Consider the following 24,208-nt stretch of genomic DNA (forward strand, 5'->3'; position numbering starts at 1 on the left):
GTGCTGGTTTGTGTATTCACTTAATTTCACAGGCGTCAGAGTGTGTTTGCATTTGCAGCACTTCCATCTGATGAGAGCAGTGCACTGAGGGCAGCTATCCCACAGTGCAGCTCTCTCCATTTTTATGATAGGTCTTGTGGGAAGGGGGTGATCACAGGTGATCCTGGGTCCCTGCATAGTCTCCTCTCCCCAAACATGGATCAGCTCCAATAGCTCAGCATTGCTCCAAGCAGGGGATTGTTTGCTCCATGGAGCAGCCATTGTCACCTGGCCAGATAAGTGAGCACTTGTCAAGAAAACAGGAAGGGGAGCTTCAAAGTTCCCAGGGCTTTACAGGGGCAGGGGTGGACGTCTGTTTACCTGGCAGCAGAGCTGCTGGCCAGAGTGGTCACCTAGGCACTGTGGGATATCCTGCGGAGGCTAAAAGCTCTGTAACCAGGAAGAATGTGTCTTCACTTGCACATCACTGGAAAAGCATCATCGGTAAGAGCTGTTCGCCTCTTGTGGTTTTCTTTTTGCGGTGAAACTTCTGAGTTTCACTGCAAAATGTTATTGGCAAGTGTAGACGCTCCCACGTTTTTTGCGCAAAAAGGGACTTTTTCCACTTTAAATGGCAAGTGTTGACATGCCCAGTGCTCTGCAATTCGAACTATAGAGGTGTGAATAGCAGCATGCATCAAAGTGCTCTTCAGGACTACAGGAATGCGAAGGAGGAACCTTTTAGTTTGCACCTACAGCATCCACATGGGAGAGTTACAGCACAGCCCCTTGGGTTGACAGTATCCCTGTGACCACTGTAAAACTGAAACATCTCAGAGAATATTTAACATTCCACCCCTCCCCATTTTAACTCAATTCATGTTTACTAATTTTGGCAGTGTATCCCACTGAACCTGGTAGTTTAAATTGGAAAGAAAAAACTATATCATCAAAACTAATTTTTTTGACCATTCATTTTGTATTTTCCAGAGCCTTAAGATATAGAAAAGTGTAAACTTGGTTGATAGTTTCTATTCCCCTTGAAAAAGAGGGGTCCTCTGGATTCTTTAATGAAGAATCCAACCCAGCCCCACATCAGATCCTATCCTGTAAGCTCACATATGAAAGGAATTCTCTTATGGAACCCTTCAATCACATGGCTTGCAGCAGAGCAAGGCAAGGCATTCCTATGCCCAAAAGAGGATTTCCACCATCTTCTCTTTACTTGCTCACTCCCCATCCTGCCCCCATTTAACATTCAGCCTTTTTGTTGGGACCCTGGGGGCAGGTATAGTGCATGACTGCAGCAGGACTACAGGACTAACAGGATTGCAGGACTAGCATCAACTAGTGTCTCAATTAGATGAATTTCTCACTAATATATAGGTTCTTACTTGCTCAAACAAATCATATTGGCAATATACACCAGTTGTGCAAGCCATTCGGCAGGTGTTCATCATCACCCCGCCACCCATTCCTACTGCTTTGAATTTACCTATCAAACTCCTCTGAAGCTGCCCAGTTACCACTAAAACTCAGACTTCCAGGGGTAGTTTTTCCCAAAGTTCATTTTAAGCATGCAGTTAGGGGTAGGGTGACCAGACAGCAAATGTGAAAAATCAGGACCGGGGGTGAGGAGGTAATAGGAGCCTATATAAGAAAAAGACCCAAAAATCAGGACAGTTCCTATAAAATCAGGATGTCTGGTCACCCTAGTTAGGGGCAATAACACCAAAAAGACTTCTTTTCAGAAGTACAACTGAAGAACTTAGTACTGTACAACAGGACAGACTTCATGAGAGTCCGAGCTATTAGATTGTGGGATAATTCCCAAAGGAAGTGGTGGATGTCATCCCTACCTTGGCACTTGAAACATTTCAAACAAGGCTGGACAGGACCCTAGAAAATGTGCATTAATGGACAATCTTATATTGACTGGAGGTGGAGTACACAGATCTTTTCTCTCTTTAGTACCTATAAGTCTAGCAACTGAAAATACAGAATTTGTGCTGCTTCAACATGAAGCAAACTTAGTGACATTAACAGCTCGTGAAACCTGATGTCTGATTTTCAACAAATCGGACAGAGGTTTTTATGCTCAGAATTACACAACCATCAGTGGCTCATTACTCAATACACATTCCCTCTTATTTGCAACCTTATTCTGTAACAACATCCTACTAGGACATTTTAAAAAAGCAATGAATATGTTCACTAGGTGTGTTACCAACCAAATACATTCCTCAGAAAAGTGACTATACACAAAGCACTTTTCCTGTCACCCAGCATCTCTTAAATGTGCACATTTGCTGCGTAAGGATAGAAATGCAATTTGCCTTCTGGTGTTAAGTACACTTGGGTAATGTTTTCAAATTTTTCTCTACAACCATGAGGGCTATACAGTTAGCTTTCACTTTAAAAAAAAAAAGACACTCATATTGTCACAACTCCAATAGCTTGAGCTTTAAAAAAATTAGTTTTTTTTAATCGCTTGACAGCCCTAACTGAAAATTAATTGTGCTGTTAAACAATAGAATACCATTTATTTAAATATTTTGGATGTTTTTCTACATATTCCAATATATTTATTTCAATTACAACACAGAATACAAATGTATTTGCACTGTAAAAAACAAAAATAGCATTTTTCAATTCACCTCATACAAGTACTGTACTGCAATCTCTTTATCATGAAAGTGCAACTTACAAATGTAGAATTATGTACAAAAAAGTAACTGCATTCAAAAATAAAAATGTAAAACTTTAGAGCCTACAAGTCCATTCAGCCCTACTTCTTGTTCAGCCAAATCACTCAGACAAACAAAGTTTGGTTACAATTTGCAGGAGATAATGATGCCCGCTTCTTGTTTACAATGTCACCTCAAAGTGAGAACAGGCATTTGCATGGTGCTGTTGTAGCCAATGTCACAGATATTTACATGCCAGATGTGCTAAAGATTCATATGTCACTTCATGCTTCAACCTAGGGTGACCAGAGAGCAACTGTGAAAAATCGGAATATGGGGTGGGGGGGTAATAGGCACCTATATAAGACAAAGCCCCAAATACCTGGACTGTCCCTATAAAATCAGGACATCTGGTCACTCTACTTCAACCACCATTCCAGAGGACGTGTGTCCATGCTGATGATCGGTTCTGCTTGATAACAATCCAAAGCAGAGTGGATTGATGCATGTTCATTTTCATCATCTGAGTCAGATGCCACCAGCAGAAGGTTGATTTTCTTTTTTGGTTGTTCAGGTTCTGTAGTTTCCACATCAGTGTGTTGCTCTTTTAAGACTTCTGAAAGCATGCTCCACACTTTGCCTCTCTCAGATTTTGGACGGCACTTCATATTCTTAAACCTTGTGTCAAGTGCTGTATCTATCCTTAGAAATCTCACATTGGTACCTTTTCTTTGCATTTTGTCAAATCTGCAGTGAAAGTGTCCTTAAAAAGAACATGTGCTGGGTCATCATCCGAGACTGCTATAACATGAAATATATGGCAGAATGAGGATAAAAGAGAGCAGGAGACATAAAATTCTCCCTCAAGGAGTTCAGTCACAAATTTAATTAACACATTTTTTAATGCGCGTCATAGCATGGAGGCATGTCCACTGGAATGGTGGCTGAAGAATGAAGGGGCATATGAATGTTTAGCACAGGGGTATCCAACCTATGGCACAGGTGCTGAAGGCGGCATGCGAGCTGATTTTCTAGGGAGCTCTGCATTTTAATTTAATTTTAAATAAGCTTCTTAAACATTTTAAAAACCTTATTTACTTTACATACAACAATAGTTTAGTTATATTATAGAAAGAGACCTTCTAAAAATGTTAAAATGTATTACCGGCACGCGAAACCTTAAATTACAGTGAATAAATGAAGACTCGGCACACCACTTCTGAAAGGTTGCCAACCCCTGGTTTAGCATATCTGGCATGTAAATGCCTTGCAACGCCAGCTACAAAAATGCTATGCAAACGCCTGTTCTCACTTTCTGGTGGCATTGTAAATACGTAGCAGGCAGCATTATCTCCCATAAATATAAACAAACTTGTTTGTCTTAACAATTGACTGAACAAGAAGGACTGAGTGGACTTGTAGGCTCTAAAGTTTTACATCGTGTTTTGTTTTGTTTTTTGAGTGCAGTTATGGAACAAAAAAATCTACATTTGTAAGTTGCACTTTCATGATAAAGAGATTGCAGTACAGTACTTGTATGAGGTGAATTGAAAAATACTATTTCTTTTGTTTACCATTTTTACAGTGCAAATATTTGTAATAAAAAATTACAAAGTGAGCACTGTACACTTTGTATTCTGTATTGTAATAGAAATCAATATATTTGATAATGTAGAAAAACATCCAAAATATTTTAAAAAATGGTATTCTATTCTTGTTTAACAGCACAATTAAATTTCAGTTAGTTTTTTTAATTGCTTGACAGCCCTAATTTTTTTTTAAAGCTCAAGCTATTGGAGTCATGACTATATGAGTGTGTCTTTTTTTTTTTTTAAAGTGAAAGCTAACTGTATAGCCCTCATGGTTGTAGAGAAAAATTTGAAAATAATACCCAAGTGTACTTAACACCAGAAGGCAAATTGCATTCCTATCCTTACGCAGCAGATGTGCACATTTAAGAGATGCTGGATGACTGGAAAAGTGCTTTGTGTGTAATGTTTTCCTCCCCATTTCCTACTAATCCCGGCCAACGGAAGCTGCGAATCCAGCGCTCTGGGCAGAAGTAGCACGCAGAGCTGCCTGGCCATGCCTCTGTCTAGCAGCTGAATGAGGGGGGATGTTGCTGCTTCCAGGGAGACCCCCAGGTAAACGCTGTCCAGAGCCCACCTCACCCTGTCTGGTGTCCCAACCCCCTGACCCCTCCCATACCCAAACTCTGCTGCTGTTGCTGGGAGGGAGGCGTGAAGCCAGGGAGGGAGCCTGCTGGCCCCACCAACCAGCCCACCTCCTGCCCCTCCATACCAGCAGGGGGTCCCGGAACGTGTGCAACCGCTGCCCTCTTCCCCACCCCCCAGCAGCCAGGCCGCCCTCCCCCAGCACTCACAGGGCTCAAGGGGAGCACCACCCCACAGACAAGTTTTATTCACTGGTATTTTTAGTAAAAGTCATGGACTATGGTGTGAATTTTTGTTTACTGTCTGACTTTTACTAAAAATTCCTGTGACTAAAACGTAGCCTTAATCGTGATTGTTTTAATCACAATTAATTTTTTTAAGTTAATCACATGAGTTAACTGATAAATAACTGAAAATAAAAAAGTGAGATTTGCTATAAAATCGTAAGAGTTGGCAACATTTTCAAGTTACATAATCACTTTATCTACCACTAAAATTGCAGCCAACTCTAGGGTGAAACAGACATCATATAACATTTTAGGATAGGAAGTGCAGAAAAATCCTATACTCAATTCAAACTAATTGGGAGTGGCATCCCATAATTATTAAAATGGATTCTGTTCAGTACACTAGGAATAAAACGCCCTCAAAAGTGCCAGAGAACTTTAATGACAAGTGGGTCAGGGCCTCAGATTTACATCTCCTTGGAAGACATGGTGATTGCTCTGGGCGCCAAAGAATTCAGTTAAAAATAGTTTCTGACCAGAACTGCTTGTTCTTTCTTCTTCCGTCTTCTAATTTTAAAAGTAGCTTGAACTAAAGCTGACCAAAGTTACAGCATGAAACATTTTACTGTAAAGCCTCAGTTACTTCCTATTCCTCAATATTATAATGAACACTTATGAACTCATGAAGGATTAATGCAGATGCCTGTTCTATTTCCACAGTAATCTCATTATAATTTATCATTCTTGACTACAACTACTAGAGGACTACAATAATGTCGAACCACCTCCTATCAACACAGACAACACACTGCCATCATGTCTGGCAACTGGATGCACACTTCGTGTTGTAAGCCGAGACCAAGGCCTGTAACTTCCATTACGATGGCTATGCCTGGAGAGAAAGTGCAGCTTACTGTACCATCTCACTAGTGATATGGTATACCAGTTGTCCCCAATCTTTCCAGCCCAAAGGCCAAACATACTATGCTACCACAGTCCAAAGATGACAATCCACACTTAAAGTACATTCTCTGGGGCTCCTGCAGCACAACAGAGAAGCAGGCAACAGAACAGCAAGAGTAACTCTTCTCCCTCCCCTGCAATGCAGCGGGCAGCCAGTTGTGGAGCTGTTGAGCAGCTGCAGCAGGAGAAGGACAGCAGCTGCTCAGAGTGCTGCTAGCTCATCCCAGAGCTGCTCCTGGGAATAGAGGAGAAGCAGGAGGCAGGCATCTGGAGAGACGCCTACCTCCTCCCCAGAGTAAAAAGACAGGGGGTTCTGGTTTTAAAATCACTGGGTGTGGCTCATGGAACACATGTTCAGTTTATAATCAGCTACAAATCCTCCTCTTGACACAGTTGCTTTCAAGGGTCATAATTTATTGCATTCAGGAACACAAGAAACCTTTGGCAAAGGCTGGACATCAGCAAGTTTCACCTTTTAAAAGCGCCTGCTCACACAAGTGCAAAGAAGCACAGCATGGGAAGAGTTAAAGAGCAGAGTGGTGGAATGGAAGCATACTGAGCCCCTCCCACATGGGGAGGAAAGTTCAAATCAAACTCCATAGGACTGGTAGAGTGAGCATTTGGACACCCTGTGGGTGGATTGAGAGGAAGGAAGGGAGGGAGGGGGTGCAGTGTAGTTTCTATCAGTAGTGGGAGACACCGTGTGACGGTTCTCGGGGTACCCAGACTGAGAGTCATCTTGTTACCCCCCATTTCCAGTATGAGGGAGTCTTGCTTGTGGTAACTGGATGTTAGCTCCCTAACACCACCACCCTTTCAGCCACTCAAGCACCCTCCTTTGGGCTATGCCAGCTCCGTCTTTGCCTTGCAGGTTAACAAGAGGTGCACCCCAGTCCTCTCAAAATGTTCCCCAGCCCTTGACACTGGCAACCCACATAAATCCCAGATCCTTTGTCCCCAAAGGAGCAGCGTACACCAGTTTTACCTAAAGTCATTGCTTTTGTTTTATTATAAGAAAGAATAGAGATTCCACTAGAAACAAAAGAGTGATGGAAACTGGTTACAATATAAAACAAAACTAGGACCTACACTTATTGAGTTATCTTTCCTATCTAATAAAGTAAGCTTCCTCCCCCACACCTCCCCCAAATAGTCTATTGCAGAGAGGGCTGGCTTCCCAAAACCAGAACCAAACTTTCAGGAAAAACACCCCGGGCTAAAAAAGATGTCATTTTACTTGTAGAAAAGGGATGACCAAAGTAAGCTGTTTAGGATCAAAGAGCCTCTGTCTTCGTAAAGCAGGGTGGAGTAATTAAAATTTTTTTTTATTTAAATCAGATTGAGACTTTGTAAAACTAATTTGAAAACATGTACTACTGAAACTTCAGTGTCATTTAAAAGGAGGAGCATTGGCTTGCTGAACCCAGGGTTGCGAGTTCAATCCTCAAGGGGGCCAGTTAGGGAACTGGGGTAAAAAATCTGTTTGGGGATTGGTCCTGCTTTGAGCAGGGGGTTGGACTAGATGACCTCCTGAGGTCCCTTCCAACCCTGATATTCTATGATATCTATGATAATTTTGTTATGTTTTAATCGACTGATAGGGTATATGAATTTTACAAAATTTATATAAACTAAAAAAATATTGAAAATATTGAAAATTAAAGCCCTGATTCTGTAAACACCTAAGCAGGTACAGAACTTTACTCCCAAAAATAGTCCCATTCGTGCTTAAAATTGAGCCTCTCCATAAGTATTTGCAGGATCAAGAGCAAAAATGTTATTTGTTAAAAACATCTCTTAGTGTCATAAAATCTTTGTCATTTCAAAACAAAAGTCCTTCAGGGTGATGAAAAATTATTTAGACTTTGAATATATTAAAGTTAGCGACTTTTTTATATACATGCCAACATTTTCAAAAACAGGAGCCTAAATGTCTAAATATAGGCACATAAGAGTGGGATGTACAAAAACAAGACTTACTGACTTCAGACTGCAAACTCTGACAAAGGAATAGAGCTTATTTTGGTTTCTTGACTTGTTGAAGTTGAATATATCAATAGGTGGTGTTCATTGCAAATATAGCACAGGCTACCTGGTTACAATTTTTGTTTGGTTTGTATTGTTCTCACAAATGAGGGCCTAGATTATTATTTTTTTTCCCTCAACATAGATTAATTTTGTGTGTGAACTTTTTTTTTTATAGAATTTCAGTTTTTATAGAGTTTCTCTACTAACATTGAGGAAACTAATTAGAAAACTTACAAAATGTTCATTTTAGCAATTTAAGACAAAATGTGGAGAAAGTGAAGAACAAGCAACTTGTAAATAAAACATGAAATAAAGTAATAAAGTACATTTAAACCAAGATTTTTATAACAGTCCTCCCGTTCCCAAAATAAAGCCAAGTCCTTAGAAGGATCTTCTGTTATGCAACTAATGGAGCAGCAACCTATCTGAAACTGTTACTGAGTTTAATTAATTATTCCGTGGTATGCATGTGGGCAATCAACTTGCTAGATGGGCAGAACAGGCTTTTTTTTTATAAAATTAGGTGCTTGCATACCTTGGTGATGGGCAATTTAGAAATACCTAAATAGATGGGCTAAAATAGAACTTTTCATTCATAGATTCTGAGGCCGAAAGGGACCACTGTGATCATCTAGTCTGACCTCCTGTATAACATAGGCCACCAAACTTTGCCAAAGTAATTCCTAAGCAGATATTTTAGAAAAATATCTGATTGATTTAAAAATTGTCAGTGATGGAAGATCCACCACAACCCTTACTAAATTGTTTCAGTAGTTAGTTATCCTCACTATTAAAAACATATGCCTTATTTACGAATACTAAATTTCATGGGCGGCGCATGAACTTGCTGGCTCAGGGAGGCTAGCCCCCAGGCCCACCCCTTCTGCCCAAGGCCCTGCCTCTCCTGTCCCCCTCCTCCGACAGAGCCCAGAGGCCTCCCCCCAGAATAGTTGCCAGCCCCTCCGCACCCCAGGCTGCCCTAATGCCCCCAGCTCCAGAGTGCTGGATGGGCAGCACAGCCTGCAGCTCCGGACAGGTGGCATGGCCCCCAGCCCCAGCGCCCCAAACCCTGGCGTACTGGCCTGGCCCCAGCGCCCCCAACCCCGGACAAGCAGCCCAGCCCTAGCCATGGGGGGAAAAGCAGGAGGGGGCCTGGTAGCACGGTGTGGGCGTGGCCACACCTGGCTATTTGGGGAGGCTCAGCCTCCCCAGGCCTGTGATACTACTGCCCATAAGAAGTTCCAGACTGACAGCCCTGGAGATCAAAGCCCCTCTACTTAGCTTCAAACAGGTGTACCATGGGTAGCAGCAGGGTAAGCTACCTTTGTGCCATCCTTTAAGTATTCCTCACTCCTGACCTGGAGACATTATCAATAGGGATTCCAGTTGAGTTCTGTCTGCATCAGCCATTCATTTCTTAGCCTCGGTTAGGGGGCCATAAACTCCCCCAACTGGTCCATAAGCAGTGGTGATTTTTTTTTTTTTAATGCAGACACCATGGGACCTGGCATGGATCAAAGTGGCCAAGATGAAGTACAATAGCGTTGGAGGGGAGAGGTAGTGCCTTCTGGAGAGCCGGAGACGGAAGAGGGTATTTTTTATAGTTGTTGCTATGTGGGCTATAACAGCACTGTCTAAAAGGCCACCAACACTGAACAGACTTAATCTGACAGCACGTGCCCTCAACAGAGGGAACTGTTATAGAAGAGGAAAATACAAATGCTTCCCTTGCTCCACTTGTCTGCGTTCAGTTTCAGACACTTGCCTTTCATACAGGTGCAGATTCAGCTTTCTCAATGCCTAGCTGAGAAGATGGTGCTGGTTATATTGGGTATAAAGGTGATTTAGAGGTAGGTGTCATCCATTGCCTCAACATTATCCTCCCATACCCTGTACTGAAAAAATAGGGAAGAAAATTAAGCCTTGTGGAATGCCACATAGAGGGTTTTGAAGATACAGTATCCGTTGCCTATTATAACCCTCTCTTGGTTTGGTCTGAGAAGAACCAGAGCCATTTCCATTCACCCTGCAATCTCTTGAAGACTGCCCAGCAGAATTTGGTGATCAACAGCATCAAATACCACAAAAAGATCTAGCAGCAAGATCCCCAAATTCACATGTATACACCTACATGCCTGAACAATACAAATTCCATCTCAGAGCTGGAGACATGCAAGCACAATGAACCTTATCACCATTATAGTCATCTGTGCCCTTTTCTTGCCAGGAGATTCCATAATGGAGACAACGAAGACAGAGAGAAAATGGAATTCAATGGGTCTTGTAAGGATATTTCAGGACCAATTCCACCAGGCCCACAGGTTACCTCACCAAACCCATAGAAAGCAGAAAAAACACTGCTTACAGTGAGTTCTTAAATCCAAGGACCAGGTTGTATTTACACAGGTACAGAGTGTTACACCCCAAGGACCAGGTGGAATGTACCAGGCCAGCGAGCTGGCTATATTTACAAGGAGAAAGGCAGAGATCCTAGTTTCCGACATGATCTTTTATACGCAATATTACACAATCTTCTATCAACACTCCTCCTCACTTACTACTCCAAATCTTTCCTTTACTATTGGGACACAGTTATTGCCATACATGATGTTACAAATTACACAATAACTTACATAATGCGTTGTTCCCCTTTTTAGCATAAAGAAAATTATCAATCCTATTATTTGACAGGGACTTTCCTTGTTTACCTTAGACACTACAAAAACTCAGTAACAGAATGACCAAATGTTAGTTTTCTTTCCCTGGAACCTGTGTTTGCACTTTCCCCATCTCTAAAAGGTATAACAACCACACAATTATGCAGGCCTACAAAACCTATTTTTATATAACTCATACATTGCTAATCAGTCACTATATAAAGATTAGACCTTTACCATGTTATATAGGGTGAGCTCACCTAACCAATGCTTTACTCCCTTTATAGGTCTACTTTAAATTTCAAGATGCTATAATCCTGACTCTGCCATCCTTTCTAGGTGTGTTGTATTTCAGGAGCTTCCCATACTTCCTCCTGCTGCCAATGCTGGCTCAAATATTTACCACTGCAACAAAAGACCCCACTACTGGCTAAAATCTAGCTCTTTAGTCCTGTCCCCCAAATCTAAGCCCCTCACAGCACAGTAAGTTTTTAGCATCAGCGCAGACACTGGCTAGGCTTGCATGCTATAAGTTTGAATATGAATCCAACAATACAATCTACTGCAACACAAGTAACAGGATTCCACATGTGTTCTTGATCTGACTTCTAAACAGATGTCCATGTCTAAAAGGATGACACACTTGGGAGACGGTATTACCAAGCATGCACCTTCAAAAGAACAGCGAATCAGCAGAATACAAGGCAAGAAAGCTGCTGGAACAACCTTTTCCACTGAAGTGGCAAAGGCTTAGCAATATTCACAAAAGGGTTAGCGATGTCTTTCCATTTGTGTGTGTTTGGATTTGTAAAGCCAAGAGAGGGGTGTACGTGGCAAATATTTTCTGTGCTTGTATTGACAAAACTCACCCAGACAGACATGGCATGAGCACTGTAAGTCATGGCATGAAAAATTTAGCAGACACTTAATAGCCAGGAAGATTAGACATACCAGCCAGATGATGTGACAGTCTGTACCCCTATATTCACCCCTTTTACGGGACTATGATATATTTCGTATAAAGTATGCTTTGTGAGTGAGCAACAGGGGATGGATCACTCAATGATTACCTGTTCTGTTCATTCCCTCTGAAGCACCTGACTGTCGGAAGACAGGATACTGGGCAAGATGGACCTTTCGTCTGACAGTATGGCTGTCCTTATGTGAGGTATCATTTGAAAACTCATCATTTGCTGACCATTATTGTCCTGGTAAAATGTGTATCGCAACACTGTTACAAAGTTGTAAGAGTCTACTGCATGCTATTACTGAAAGACATATTTCAAATCTGGGGAGCAGTCAAAAACCAGTTCCCCAGAGACAAAATGCTAGCCAACACCTCAGCCAGGTGTCAACAAAATCAAATGAACCATCACCTGGTTAAGTGGCCATTCTTTGACAGGAAAGAGGGCGTGGGCAAAAAAAAAAAAATCTACATCTTGACACAGAAACAGCGTGGGGTTCATGTCAACACAGACTTTCTGTCTCCTGAACCTTAGCTGGAGATGATTCTCAAAGAAGAGAAGGAACTGTAAGAAGGGAGAGCAGACGCCCCAAATTATTCCTCCCTTTCTCTCTACCCACAGCATCCACAACACCTAAAAAAAGAAAGGAAACAGCTTTGGACCAGGGGAGGGATCCTGACTGAAAGAAAGTCAGTCAGTAAGACTGCAGAAACATGTGGTGAGGAGAGACTTTGCTTTGAATTCACTTAGCTTGTTAAGTTAGGCATTAGTTGTGTTTTACCTTTATTTTCTTGTAACCAATTCTGACTTTTATGCCTCATTACTTATATTAATTTAAAATCTATCTTCTGTAGATAATAATATTTCTTTTAGCTAAACCAGTGTGTTTTTACTGAAGTGTTTGGGAAAGTATTTGAGATAAGAGGATTTATTGTTCAAGAGAGCTTGGCAGTACAAGACATACATTTCTGGGAAAAGTCCGGGACTGGGAGCTTGCTGGTGTTGCTCTGCAGTGTAATTCAAGAGTAGCTGGCTATAGCACTCATATGCAATAACGGGAAGTAAATTACATGTGGGAAACTTCGTATGAGCAGACCAAGAGTGGTTGCTCTCACAGCGAAGCAGTGTAAAAGGCACCCCAGGTTGGAGAACTGAGTGGACACAGCTGTTCATCAGTCCAGATTGTATCCTAGGTAATGTCACAGATGCCACTTCAAAATAGCAGAGGATGGCCACCAGGACTCTAGGAGCAACAGCTCCAGTGAATCATAATTGTAAGGCCAAGAAGGACAATTATGATCATCTCATTTGACATTCTGCATAGTGCTAACCATAAACTTGCACCCACTAATTCCTGAATGTTCAATAACTTGTGGTTAAACTGAAGTATATCTTTCAGCCAGACATACAATCTTGAATAAAAGATTACAAGTAATGGACAATCTACCACGTCCCTTGATGAGTCATTCTAAACATTACTATTAAATGTGTGTGTGCCTTATTTACAGTTTGAATTTCTCCATTTGTCTTTGGGTGTAGCGCAGAGATTTGGCCAACCTGAAGCAGAGTGAAACTGACATGATTACCAATTTCATTTCTGAGCAACAGTGAAAGTGAGTAGAGTCTGGTCAGTTTCATTTTGCTGCTACCTGACATAGCTCTGAGCAGTGACAAAGACCCTCAAGCTGTGGTTGCAGAGTCAAGATGGTAACACTACATTAGCTTACATTAAGGTCACAAATGAAAAGCTATCTTTGCAACCATGATAGTGAAAAATGTAAAAATAGAAACTGAAGTTCTTCAGAAGGGAAAAGATTAGGGCCCTTTCCAGGAAAAATTTCTGACATACCAGTGATGAGCAAACAAATGGATTTTTGAGCCCTGCGGTTTTAGAGTTGGTTTGTTTTTTTTAAATCATTGTGATATATAATATGTACATGCCCCGAGGAGTAGAGAAAATATAGCCACAAAACCTGCTCCAAAGATCTTGTGGTCTAAGGTTATGATTCAATACTATACCAACCAAAGAAAGGGGTAGTTACACAGCTTGAATGCTTCATGGAACGCATGGTTCTTAGTAATTTTTTTTGAAGGTGGGATGGGAGAGAGCAGAATGAAGAGACATGGAGTGAGAAGTGGACATGGGAGACCATCAAAAATGAGAAGAGACGAGAGATGAGAATGGGCAGCACAAGAAAGGGAAAAAGTTGGGTGGGCTTGAGAAAACAAGTTAGGAAAAGTGTAGGATAGGCCAAGTTATGTGGAGCCTTGAAAGCGAGAGCATGTAATTTCTACTTGATGCAGAAGACTGGAAGTTAGTGCAGAGTCTGAGTGAGAAAGTGGGGAGACTGAATAGTGAGAGACAACAGAGGCTTTTGGCAGATGTGCTTAGAATACTCTGGAAGGGATGAAGAGAGAAGCTGGGCACCCAGAAAAATTATGGGATTTTACAATATGAGATGCTCAAGGCACAACAGGAGTTTGGTCAAAATCTCTTTCCTCAATAAGACATTCCAGGCCACATGAGAGCTCGGTTCCACAGTTACTGCCTTACCTTAGCTCAAAGTGCTTTGAGACAACTGGAGTTTGAAAGGTGCTAGAGAAAAGCAAACTAACGTGTTATACAGTGGAATATTGCTGTTAAGCACAAGAATATGCAATGCAGGACTGAAATTTAAATTTAAAACAAAAAACAAAAAAAACTCCACTGATTTTCATTTTAACATTTACATCTCCTCTTCCTTATGCAGCTTAAATTTCATTTAACTATATTAACAATATGCCACTGCTACCATGCAGGAAACTGACAACACTAAAATAGCACTGAGATTATTATTAGGAATGCAAGAGCAAAGAGTCAGGGAGGAAAAGGTTAACTACTTGTGATTCCATATAGCAGGAGAATATAGTGATGGAAGAAACCTATCAGAGGATCTACTCTATTCCCTTTCCAATGCACAGCTACCCACTATAGTACCTTCTCTTTAGTGTCTTGTTCAATCTAATTTTTAAACTAAGCCATTGCCCAGTCTATGGATGCATGTCCCATTCTGTACTAGAACATGAAGCCAACCCAATAATAAATGCAATACGTTTATCTTAAGATTTTTCTTACAATAATAGAAATAGAAAGCAATGTGGTATAATAAAAGGATTATGTGAATATGATGAGGGTGGGGGGAGATAAAGAAGGGGGAAGAAAGAGAGAAAGATATCTTTCTTCAACCACAGAGAACCTTAGATTTGTTTTATTTCTAGCTTCAAAATCAAATTCAAACATTCTGGTAAATACTCTGACAGTTTAGTTTTTCAGTAAAATGCAATATTTCAATTAAGTACTATAAATAACAGAGCCCAATACAAGTCTGTTAAATTCAATGTGGGAGCTCTAGCTTCTGTCTCTCCCTCACCACAACCCACTCTCCCTTGCAGTTTCTAGTCACGTAATTTTTCTTTCAGATTAACCTTGAATCTGACAACTGAATGTTACACTATGTCAGGTTCACAAATATGATTGGGCTATGAGAAGGGGGAAGAAACATCAAAGGCGTGCATCACCCATCCAGACTCGATTAACCTGAGCTACAGAAAATAAAGCTATCGAATGCTTTCTATGTTGGTAATGGTTAACAAATTCATCTTCCCTGACCACTGTCTCCAGACAGAACAGAGCGTCTCCCTCTACCGGTTAAGAAAACACTGAAGCTTGTACTCTCTTACATATAGCATGCGGCTGACCCACATGAACAACAGAGTGTACTTGTGGATATTTAATGCCTTGTGTTTCTCTTAAGTACTAAAAAAATCCATTTGAAGAGATGATACTGAGTTATTTAGATTCTGACAATCTTGCAACACTTTGCCTGTAGAAAGTACATTTCTGCAGATTGCATGGTTTTAAAAGGGCACAGAACAAAGGATTAACATTTCCCCCCAGAGGCCTCTGTAAGAGATAGTGCTTTACTTTAGTTATCTGCCATTTCCATCTCTATCTCCAGCTATATTACAGCAGGGCGACAACCCCATGATAGTTAAGGTTAAGACCAGCTTTCTGTTTAAAGCTTAACTCTAAGTGCTTTAAAAATCAACAGTGTTACTCAGGTTGCCTTGAAAATTGATGTGCATCATTTGCACATGGGATTCTGTTAACGAGCCAAATTTGGAGACATTTGAACCAGAGTTCCCAAGATACAGCCCCCAGCAAAAAAGCCTGTTTAAAAGTTGTGCATCAACAGTGGAATACCATGTGGGCAGTTATGCAAAGAAAAATCTTGTTTACCCTCAATCATGGACAAATCTGGCAGATTTATTTAATGACTATTTGACTTTAAGCAATAATATATTTCTTTTTACTTTCCTGACTGGTTCCATTGTTACCCCAATAGATCCTAACAGTAAACTACACACAACCAACCACAATGCTGATAAATGCAAAGTAATGGACATTGGAAAACATAATCCCAACTATACATATAAAATGATGGGGTCTAAATTAGCTGTTACTACTCAAGAAAGATCTTGGAGTCATTGTGGATAGTTCTCTGAAAACATCCACTCAATGTGCAGTGGCAATCAAAAAAGCAAACAGAATGTTGGGAATCATTAAGAAAGGGATAGATAATAAGACAGAAAATATCATATTGCCTCTATATAAATCTATGTTAAGCCCACATCTTGAATACTGCGTACAGATGTGGTTACCATATCTCAAATATATATATATATATATATTGAACTTGGAAAAGGTTCAGAAAAGGGCAACAAAAATTATTAGGTGTATAGAACGGCTGCCATATGAGGAGAGATTAATAAGACTGGGACTTTTTAGCTTGGAAAAGAGACAACTAAGGGGGGATAAGATAGAGGTCTATACAATCATGACTGGTGTGGAGAAATTAAATAAGGAAGTGTTATTTACTCCTTCTCATAACACAAGAACATGGGGCCATCAAATGAAATTAATAGGTAGCAGGTTTAAAACAAACAAAAGGAAGTATTTTTTCACACAACACACAGTCAACCTGTGGAACTCCTTGCCAGAGGATGCTGTGAAGGCCAAGACTATAACAGGGTTCAAAAAAGAACTAGATAAATTCATGGAGGATAAGTCCATCAATGGCTATTAGCCAAGATGGGCAGGGATGATGTCCCTAGCCTCTGTTTGCTAGAAGCTGGGAATGGGCGACAGATCACGATGATTACCTGTTCTGTTCATTCCCTCTGGAGCACCTGGCACTGGCCACTGTTGGAAAACAGGATACTGGGCTAGATGGATGTTTGGTCTGACCCAGTATGGCCATTCTTATATACAGGCAAGAGCAGCATGCGATAAAAGGCTGCATACCATCAACAAGGACACCCTGCTTTATTCTCCTTTGAATTTGATTGTGATACTGAGCTTTCATTTCTATACTGCCTTTTACCCAAACATCCACAAGTATTTACTTTATGAACACTGCTCCTGGATTGTACAACTATATAAGTAATACTGCATCCATCACCAAAACACAGCCAACCACTGGGGCAAAAGATGGCAATGGTTTAATCTCTCTCACCAACATTACAGAACAGTTGAGGTCAGAAAGCAAAGAATACCCTGTTCTATTCAAACTGAAAGGGAAAACTAAGAAGACTATGTAACTATCCATGTTGAAATCTGGTCAGTCTACTGAGGATCTAGCACTCCTGCTCTTTCAAGAAGCAACATGGAATCTTTGATTACAAACTATTAGGACTTTGGGTCTGAATTTTGTATTGCATTCTAATATTAGCAACTCTTGAACCATAGTGCTCCCCGCTCCAGGATAACCCAGAATAAAGATCACAATCACCAAAGTATGTTTCACTACTGAAAAGCACTGAATTTCCTGAAATTCTGGAGCCTAAACGATGAAAGAAAAAACAAAAGTATTTGATGCTTGCACCATACCTGTCATGGGATCAAACAGCTGATTGGCCTCCAAGTCTGTGAAGGTGCTGAAACAAATAGGACATTTGAAGGAGGCACGATTGGTGGAGTCTCTCTCATCCGTCTCAATCCTCCTCCTCATGTGGTCCAGCTTGTACTTCACCACATTGACCAGCAGGCGATAATTGATGAAGTAGTAGTTGTGCCGGGTGGTTTTGCCATCCGGAGCTGTCTCCACTCTCATCCTGCATTTGATGAACTTGTCCCCCTTGAGGGTGTTGAGAACTGCCCGCAGTTGCTTCCGATCAAACTTCAGCAGCTCCAACATGTCCTCCTCCTTTACGCAGGGATTCCGGATGAGGATGTCCAGAGCCAAAGCATGTTCAATGCCATAAAAACCACGCACGACGTACTTGGCAAGGCGCTTCAGAGCCGCTGGGACTTCAGTGAGGACGTCTGGGTCCGTCATATCAGGTATGACACTGAAGCTTCATGTATACTGCAAGGAAAAGAAGATGGACCATAAATTATTTTCCCCTCACTTAAACAGTTTTGATTCAGGTTAACAAAACCTAAAAAGGAAGGACCACTAAAGATAATAGTTTCTCATTTCCCCTTCCCCATCCCTCAACACTCTCTTCAGGTATTATTAATGCAACTAACAGCACAGTACGATTAGACAGTGCACTGTTTTCACTGCAAAATGGGGAAATGGTGGTCATTTTTTTCTACCATAATACCTAATAGATTTCAGTTCCACCTGCTCTGCTGTAACATTAAATATCTCTTGCCTTTGAGCTCTTATAGAGCTACATGATCAGCTGAGATTTACAACTAGGAAACAAGCACCAAAAGTCTACAATGAGCCACATCATCACACAGAAATAAATCATAGTTTGACATTTGGGGAGTTTAATGAGGGAGTTCTCCAGGTGAAGGAGGAGCAACAACATGATGCTTGGGGTGAGTCTGTTGTGTGTCTGTGTGCTTGCAGTGTGCCTGCCTGCCTGAAGTTTATGGTGTGGTCTGGTTGGGGCACTATGTGCTGAGCCTAAGGCCTGCCAGACAAAGCTGAGAGCATCTTAACAAGGCTTTGATCCCTAAATCCTTTAGGATCTGTAAACCAGGGGACGGAGCTTCTCAGGGAGAATTAGGGGTTAAAAAGCCAGCTTCTAAGTGACCAGAGGAGCTAGCAGGGGAGTTTAGAGAGGGAGCGTGAGAGCCCGATACATCTAACATGCTCTAAATTTAGGCCAATAAACACCTTCCCCCTTTACCGCCCCCCCCCACACCCAAAAAATAGCTGCAGGACTAAAACTAATGCAGGCAGCAGCCCAGCAGCAGAGCGGGGCCTACCAAGTTTTTTGCACTGAATGCAGCATGTACGATTACCTGCCTTATGGGCAGGTGGTATATGTATGTAGTCAAGGCAAGCAGTTTGTGTCACAGGCTCGAGGCCAGAGTGGCTGAACTGGAGGAGCTAAGGGAAACAGAGACGTACAAAGATGAGACTTTCCCGGACACAGTAGAGTGGTTCCACTGCCTCTGTGCTGTTGAGGAGGATGAAAGTCTCAGGGAAGGAGAACATTAAAGTGGAGCAGAGGGAAACGATCTCATAGTTCGAACCCTTCTTCCAGATGATCTTCACACACTGGGGAAGGGGACCTCAGTTGTTTGGCAGAGACCAATAATAGTAATGGGGGATTTGATCATTAGAAATATAGATAGTTGGGTTTGTGATGACCAAGACAACCGCATGGTGAATTGCTTGCTGGGTATGAAGGTTGCAGATCTCTCAAGACATCCAGACAGATGTATGTGCAGTGCTGGGGAGGAGCCAGTAATGTGGTTCATGTAGGTACCAATGACATAGGGAAAGGTCAGAGAGAGGTCCTAGAGGCCAAATCTGCTACATAAGAGATTCAAGTCCAGACTCAAGTCCAGAAGCTCCATGGTAGTGCATTCAGTTCCACCATCAAGGCCAGTTAGAGAGGCAGAACGGCAGGGCTTCAATGTGTGGATGAAACAATGGTGTATGGAGGAGGGTTTTAGATTTATTAGGAACTGGAGAACCTTTTGTGAAAGGAGGAGCCTATCCAGGAAATTGCTGGCATATAAAATTAAAGAGGGTCAGAGGAGTGTTTAAATTAAGGGCAGGGGGAAAGCTGACAGGTATAGAAGAGCACACAGTTTGGACAGAGACATCCCTTAGGGGAGGAACTCTTTCGTGGGTGAATACCCACTTCGTTGGATGCACGTGCACCCACGAAACCTCATGCTCCAATACGTCTGTTAGTCTATAAGGTGCCACAGGACTCTTTGCTGCTTTTACAGATCCAGACTAACACGGCTACCCCTCTGATACTTGAAAAGAGGATAGAAGTTGATAGAGTACAAATGGGAACTGAAGAGAAACAGTCAAATGAAAAGGAGTCCCATTCAATTACATCACATGAAAGCAGACAACTAAAGAGTGACAAATTCTATAAGTACTTGTATACAAATGCTAGAAATTTAAATACTAAGATGGGTAAACTCGAGTGCCTGGTATTAAATGAAGATATTGCTATAATAGACATCACAGAAACTTGGTGGAACAATGGTAATCAATGAGACACTAATACCAGAATTCAAAATATATAGGGATGAGAGTAGGTTGTGCTGTTGGGGGAGTGGCATTATATGAGAAAGAAAGCATAGAGTCAAATATAGTAAAAATCTCAAATGAATCAAGCGGTACCACAGTTTCAACAATAAGAGTATAGCAGTAGGAACATACTACTGACCACGTGACGAAGATGGTGATGGGGACTATGAAATACTCAGGGAGATGAAAGAGGCTACAAAAATAGAAAACTCAATAATAATGGGGGATTTCAACTATCCCCATATTGATTGGTATATGGCACCTCAGGACATGATGCAAAGATAAAATTTCTAGACACCATTAACAATTGCTTCTTGGAGCAGCTAGTCCTGGACCCCACAAAGGAAGAGGTAATTCTCAATTTAGCTCTAAGTGAGCACAGGATCTGGTCCAAGAGGTGAATGTAGCTGTTCAGCTTGGTAATAGCAACCATAATGTAATTAAATTTAACATCCTAGGGGGAGACCAAAGAAACCCACCACAGGAGCATTTAACTTCAAGAAGGAGAACCACACAAAAATGAGGAAGCTACTTAAATGGAAACTGAAAGTCACAAGAGTGAAATGCCTGCAAGCTGCATTAAAACTTTTAAAAAACCACCATAATAGAGGCTCAGATTAAATGTATACTCCAAATAAAAAAAATTTAAAAAAACAGCAAGAGGACAAAAAAAAATACTAAACAGAGTAAAAGAGGCTGTTAGAGGCAAAAAGGCATCCTTTAAGAATTGGAAGTCAAATCCTATGGAGGAAAACAGAAAGTTGCATAAACTCTGGCAAGTCAAGTGTAAAAGTATTTATTTGGCAGCCCAAAAAAGAATTTGAAGAGCAACTAGCAAAAAAGACACAAACTAACAGCCAAACTGGTTGAAACTATAGTGAAGAACAGAATTATCAGATGCATAGTTGAACACAATTTGTTGGGGAAGATTCAACACAGCTTCTGTAAAGGGAAATCATGCCTCACCAATCTATTAGAATTCTCTCAAAGAGGTCAACAAACATGTGGATAAGGGTGATCCAGTGGATATAGTGTACTTAAGACTTTCAAAAAGCCTTTGACAAATTCCCTTGCCAACATCTCTTAACAAAGTAAGCAGTCTTGGGATAAGAGGAAAGGTCCTCTCATGGATCACTAACTGATTAAAAAGATAGGAAACAAAGAGTAGGAATAAATGCTGTTTTCAGTATAGAGAGAATAAATAGAGGGGTCCCCCAGGTATCTGTACTGGGATTAGTGCTGTTCAACAGAAAAAGGAGTAAACCGTGAGACAGCAAAGTTTGCAAATGATATAAAATTACTCAAGATAGGTAAGGCCAAAAGAGATTGCGAAAAGTTACAAAGGGATCTCACAAAACTGGGTGACTGAGCAACAAAATGATAGATGAAATTCAATGTTGATAAATGCAAAGTAATGCACATTGGAAAACATAATCCCAATTATACATACAAAATGGTCTAAATTGACTATTGCTAGGGTTGTCAATTGCAGTTAACTCAAGTGATTAACTCAAAACAAATTAACTTGATTAAAAAATTATTCAAGATTAATTGCAGTTTTAATTGCACTATTACATTTAAATTGGTATTCTATTGTTTAGTGTAAATATTGTTGATGTTTTTCTACATTTTCAAATATATTGATTTCAATTACAAGACAGAATACAAAGTATATAGTGCTCACTTTATATTATTTTTATTACAAATATTAGCACTGTAAAAAACAAAAGAAATAGTATTTTTCAATGGACTGTAGTGCAGTCTCTTTATCCTGAAAGTGTAACTTACAAATGTAGGTTTTTTTTTTTTTTGGTTACATAACTGCACTCAAACTTTAGAGCCTACAAGTCCATTCAGTCCTACTTCTTGTTCCAGGCAATCGCTCAGACAAACAAGGTTGTTTACATTTACGGGAGATAATGCTGCCTGCTTCTTATTTACATCACCTGAAAGTGAGAACAGCCATTCACATGGTACTTTTGTAGCTAGCATTGCAAGGTAAATAAGACGTTTTACGCTGTTTTATGTTTGAGTGCAGTTATGGGGGGGGGGGAGAATCTACATTTGAAAGTTGCACTTTCTCTCTGCTTCCCTGCCACAGCCCCAGGGCTGGAGGACCTGTCAGCCCCCACGCAACCCCGGGATTGGAGGACATCTCAAGCCCCCACTATCGCAGGCAGGACTGGAAGTGGGATCTAGGGACCACGTTTGTTCCCCAAAGGGGCCCACAAATATGTTTGGCGCCAAGCCCACAAAAGGTTAATCCGGCCTTGTTCATAAAGATCTCTTCTTTCCAGTTAAGGAGAGCTACTATCCAGCTGATGGTTGTTCAAAAACGTAATTAGGATAAAAGTCTCTGCACCCCCAACAATGGCCCTGGGGCTGGAGCTCTCTGTGTCCCTTCTCCTGCCGCAGCCCCGGTACTACAGTCGTTATGGGCCCCTTCCCAGGGTGGACCTGGCATGTTTATGAGACATACTTTCCTAATCCCAGGGAATTTAAATTGGGATAGTTCACCATCAATAGACAGTTTTACCTGTCTTGGTGTTCACTTCCATGAGTCTTCTGTCACCTTCCACTTCCAGAGCAGACAGACCACAAGTAAGGGAGGGGGAGGAAATATAGAGGGAGAAAGACTGCACTAATATCCTGTCTTGTCATCACTATCACAAACCCCTACTCTCCCAAAGCATAGGCTCCAGAACTCACATTCTTTAAAGCTGACAGGGAGCACCATCACCCTGGCAGCAAGAAAGCCCTTCGATGTTCTTCATCTGAGCACACTAATGAGCCATCACTGTGCAATCACCAAGCCCTGCATGTGACTCAGCAGATGCTGAATCACCTGTCAACTGAGATTGCTTAGGATTTTGCTAGCGCAATTATTTATAAAATGATAACATGCTCTGCAGCCCAAGAGGAGCCTGCGAACAGTGAGAACTTGGTACCTGACACATGCACAGACCCCCTATCCTTAGTGACAGCTGCCTTTCTGCCATTACCAACTCAAGCTTTGCCTCTTTTCAATTGCCTTCCAAACCCCACTGTATCCCTTCCCTCCCTCATCTCTTTGCTGCAGCTGAAGATTATACTCCTCTCAGGTTACCTGACCTGATGATCTTGGTGGCTGAGTAATTAGGCTTTATAGGGTACAGCTCAATAATAAAGAAGTTAAAATTGGTCTATCCCTGCCCTCCTTCCTTCTCATCCATGCTTGCAGAGTAAAAAAACAAACAAATAAACAAACTCATTCCCCCCATTCTCTCGTGGCACTACCTTCCCCCATGCTTTTTTCCTGACTCAGGGCTGTATCCTGCCCTCAGCTTGGATACCAAATGCCCACCAATGTGAATAGGCTGCACACTGCAAATGGCAGAAGGAAGGCAGTGCTTGGATATCCATCTCCAACTCCTCTGTGAAAAGTAAGCCATAAAATCAACCAGACGGGGCATTTTAACGGTTAACTCTCCACATCCCACATAAAAAAAGTACTACACTGAGTAAAGTTTTAGAAGTTTCCTCTTACTAACATTATTTATCTCCACTAGTTAGCATTGATGGGAGTCAGTGTAAATGGGCAATCAGCAGGGGCGGCTCTAGCTTTTTTGCTGCCCCAAGCACAGCAGTCAGGCTGCCTTCGGCGGCTTGCCTGCGGGAAGTCCGCTGGTCCCGCAGCTTCGGCCTAACCGCCGCCGAATTGCCGCCAAATCCGCGGGACCAGTGGACCTCCCACAGGCAAGCCGCCGAAGGCTGCCACCCTCACAGGGACTGGCAGGGCGCCCCCCCGTGGCTTGCCGCCCCAGGCATGCGCTTGGAGCGCTGGTGCCTGGAGCCGCCGCTGGCGATCAGTGTAAAAACACTGGCAATGCATCTAGACTGGGCTCTCACCATTAATAACACAGTGCAGCTAAATTAGAGTTAGCTGCAGGAAAGCTTTGCAAAAATTCCCCAGTGAAACTCAACCAGCATTTGC

The 24,208-nt window shown here is 41.6% G+C and overlaps 1 protein-coding gene across 2 annotated transcripts in view; it reads right to left on the reverse strand.

Annotated features, from left to right (window-relative positions):
* GTF2E1 (general transcription factor IIE subunit 1) overlaps nt 1-24,208 on the reverse strand; it is a 96,343-nt gene that overhangs the window by 61,885 nt on the left and 10,250 nt on the right. The window contains exons 1-2 of one of the 2 annotated variants that reach the window (XM_045001081.1): nt 22,772-22,904; nt 17,610-18,087 (exon numbers count right to left, since the gene is read on the reverse strand). In XM_045001081.1, coding sequence (XP_044857016.1) covers nt 17,610-18,057 — 448 coding nt within the window. In that variant the 5' untranslated portion in view covers nt 18,058-18,087; nt 22,772-22,904. Of the gene's footprint in view, nt 1-17,609; nt 18,088-22,771; nt 22,905-24,208 lie in introns of those variants that run through there. The other variant, XM_045001077.1, reaches the window with a different exon arrangement.

The sequence above is a fragment of the Mauremys mutica genome, chromosome 1 (assembly GCF_020497125.1).
Source record: "Mauremys mutica isolate MM-2020 ecotype Southern chromosome 1, ASM2049712v1, whole genome shotgun sequence".
Lineage (NCBI taxonomy): Eukaryota > Metazoa > Chordata > Testudines > Geoemydidae > Mauremys > Mauremys mutica.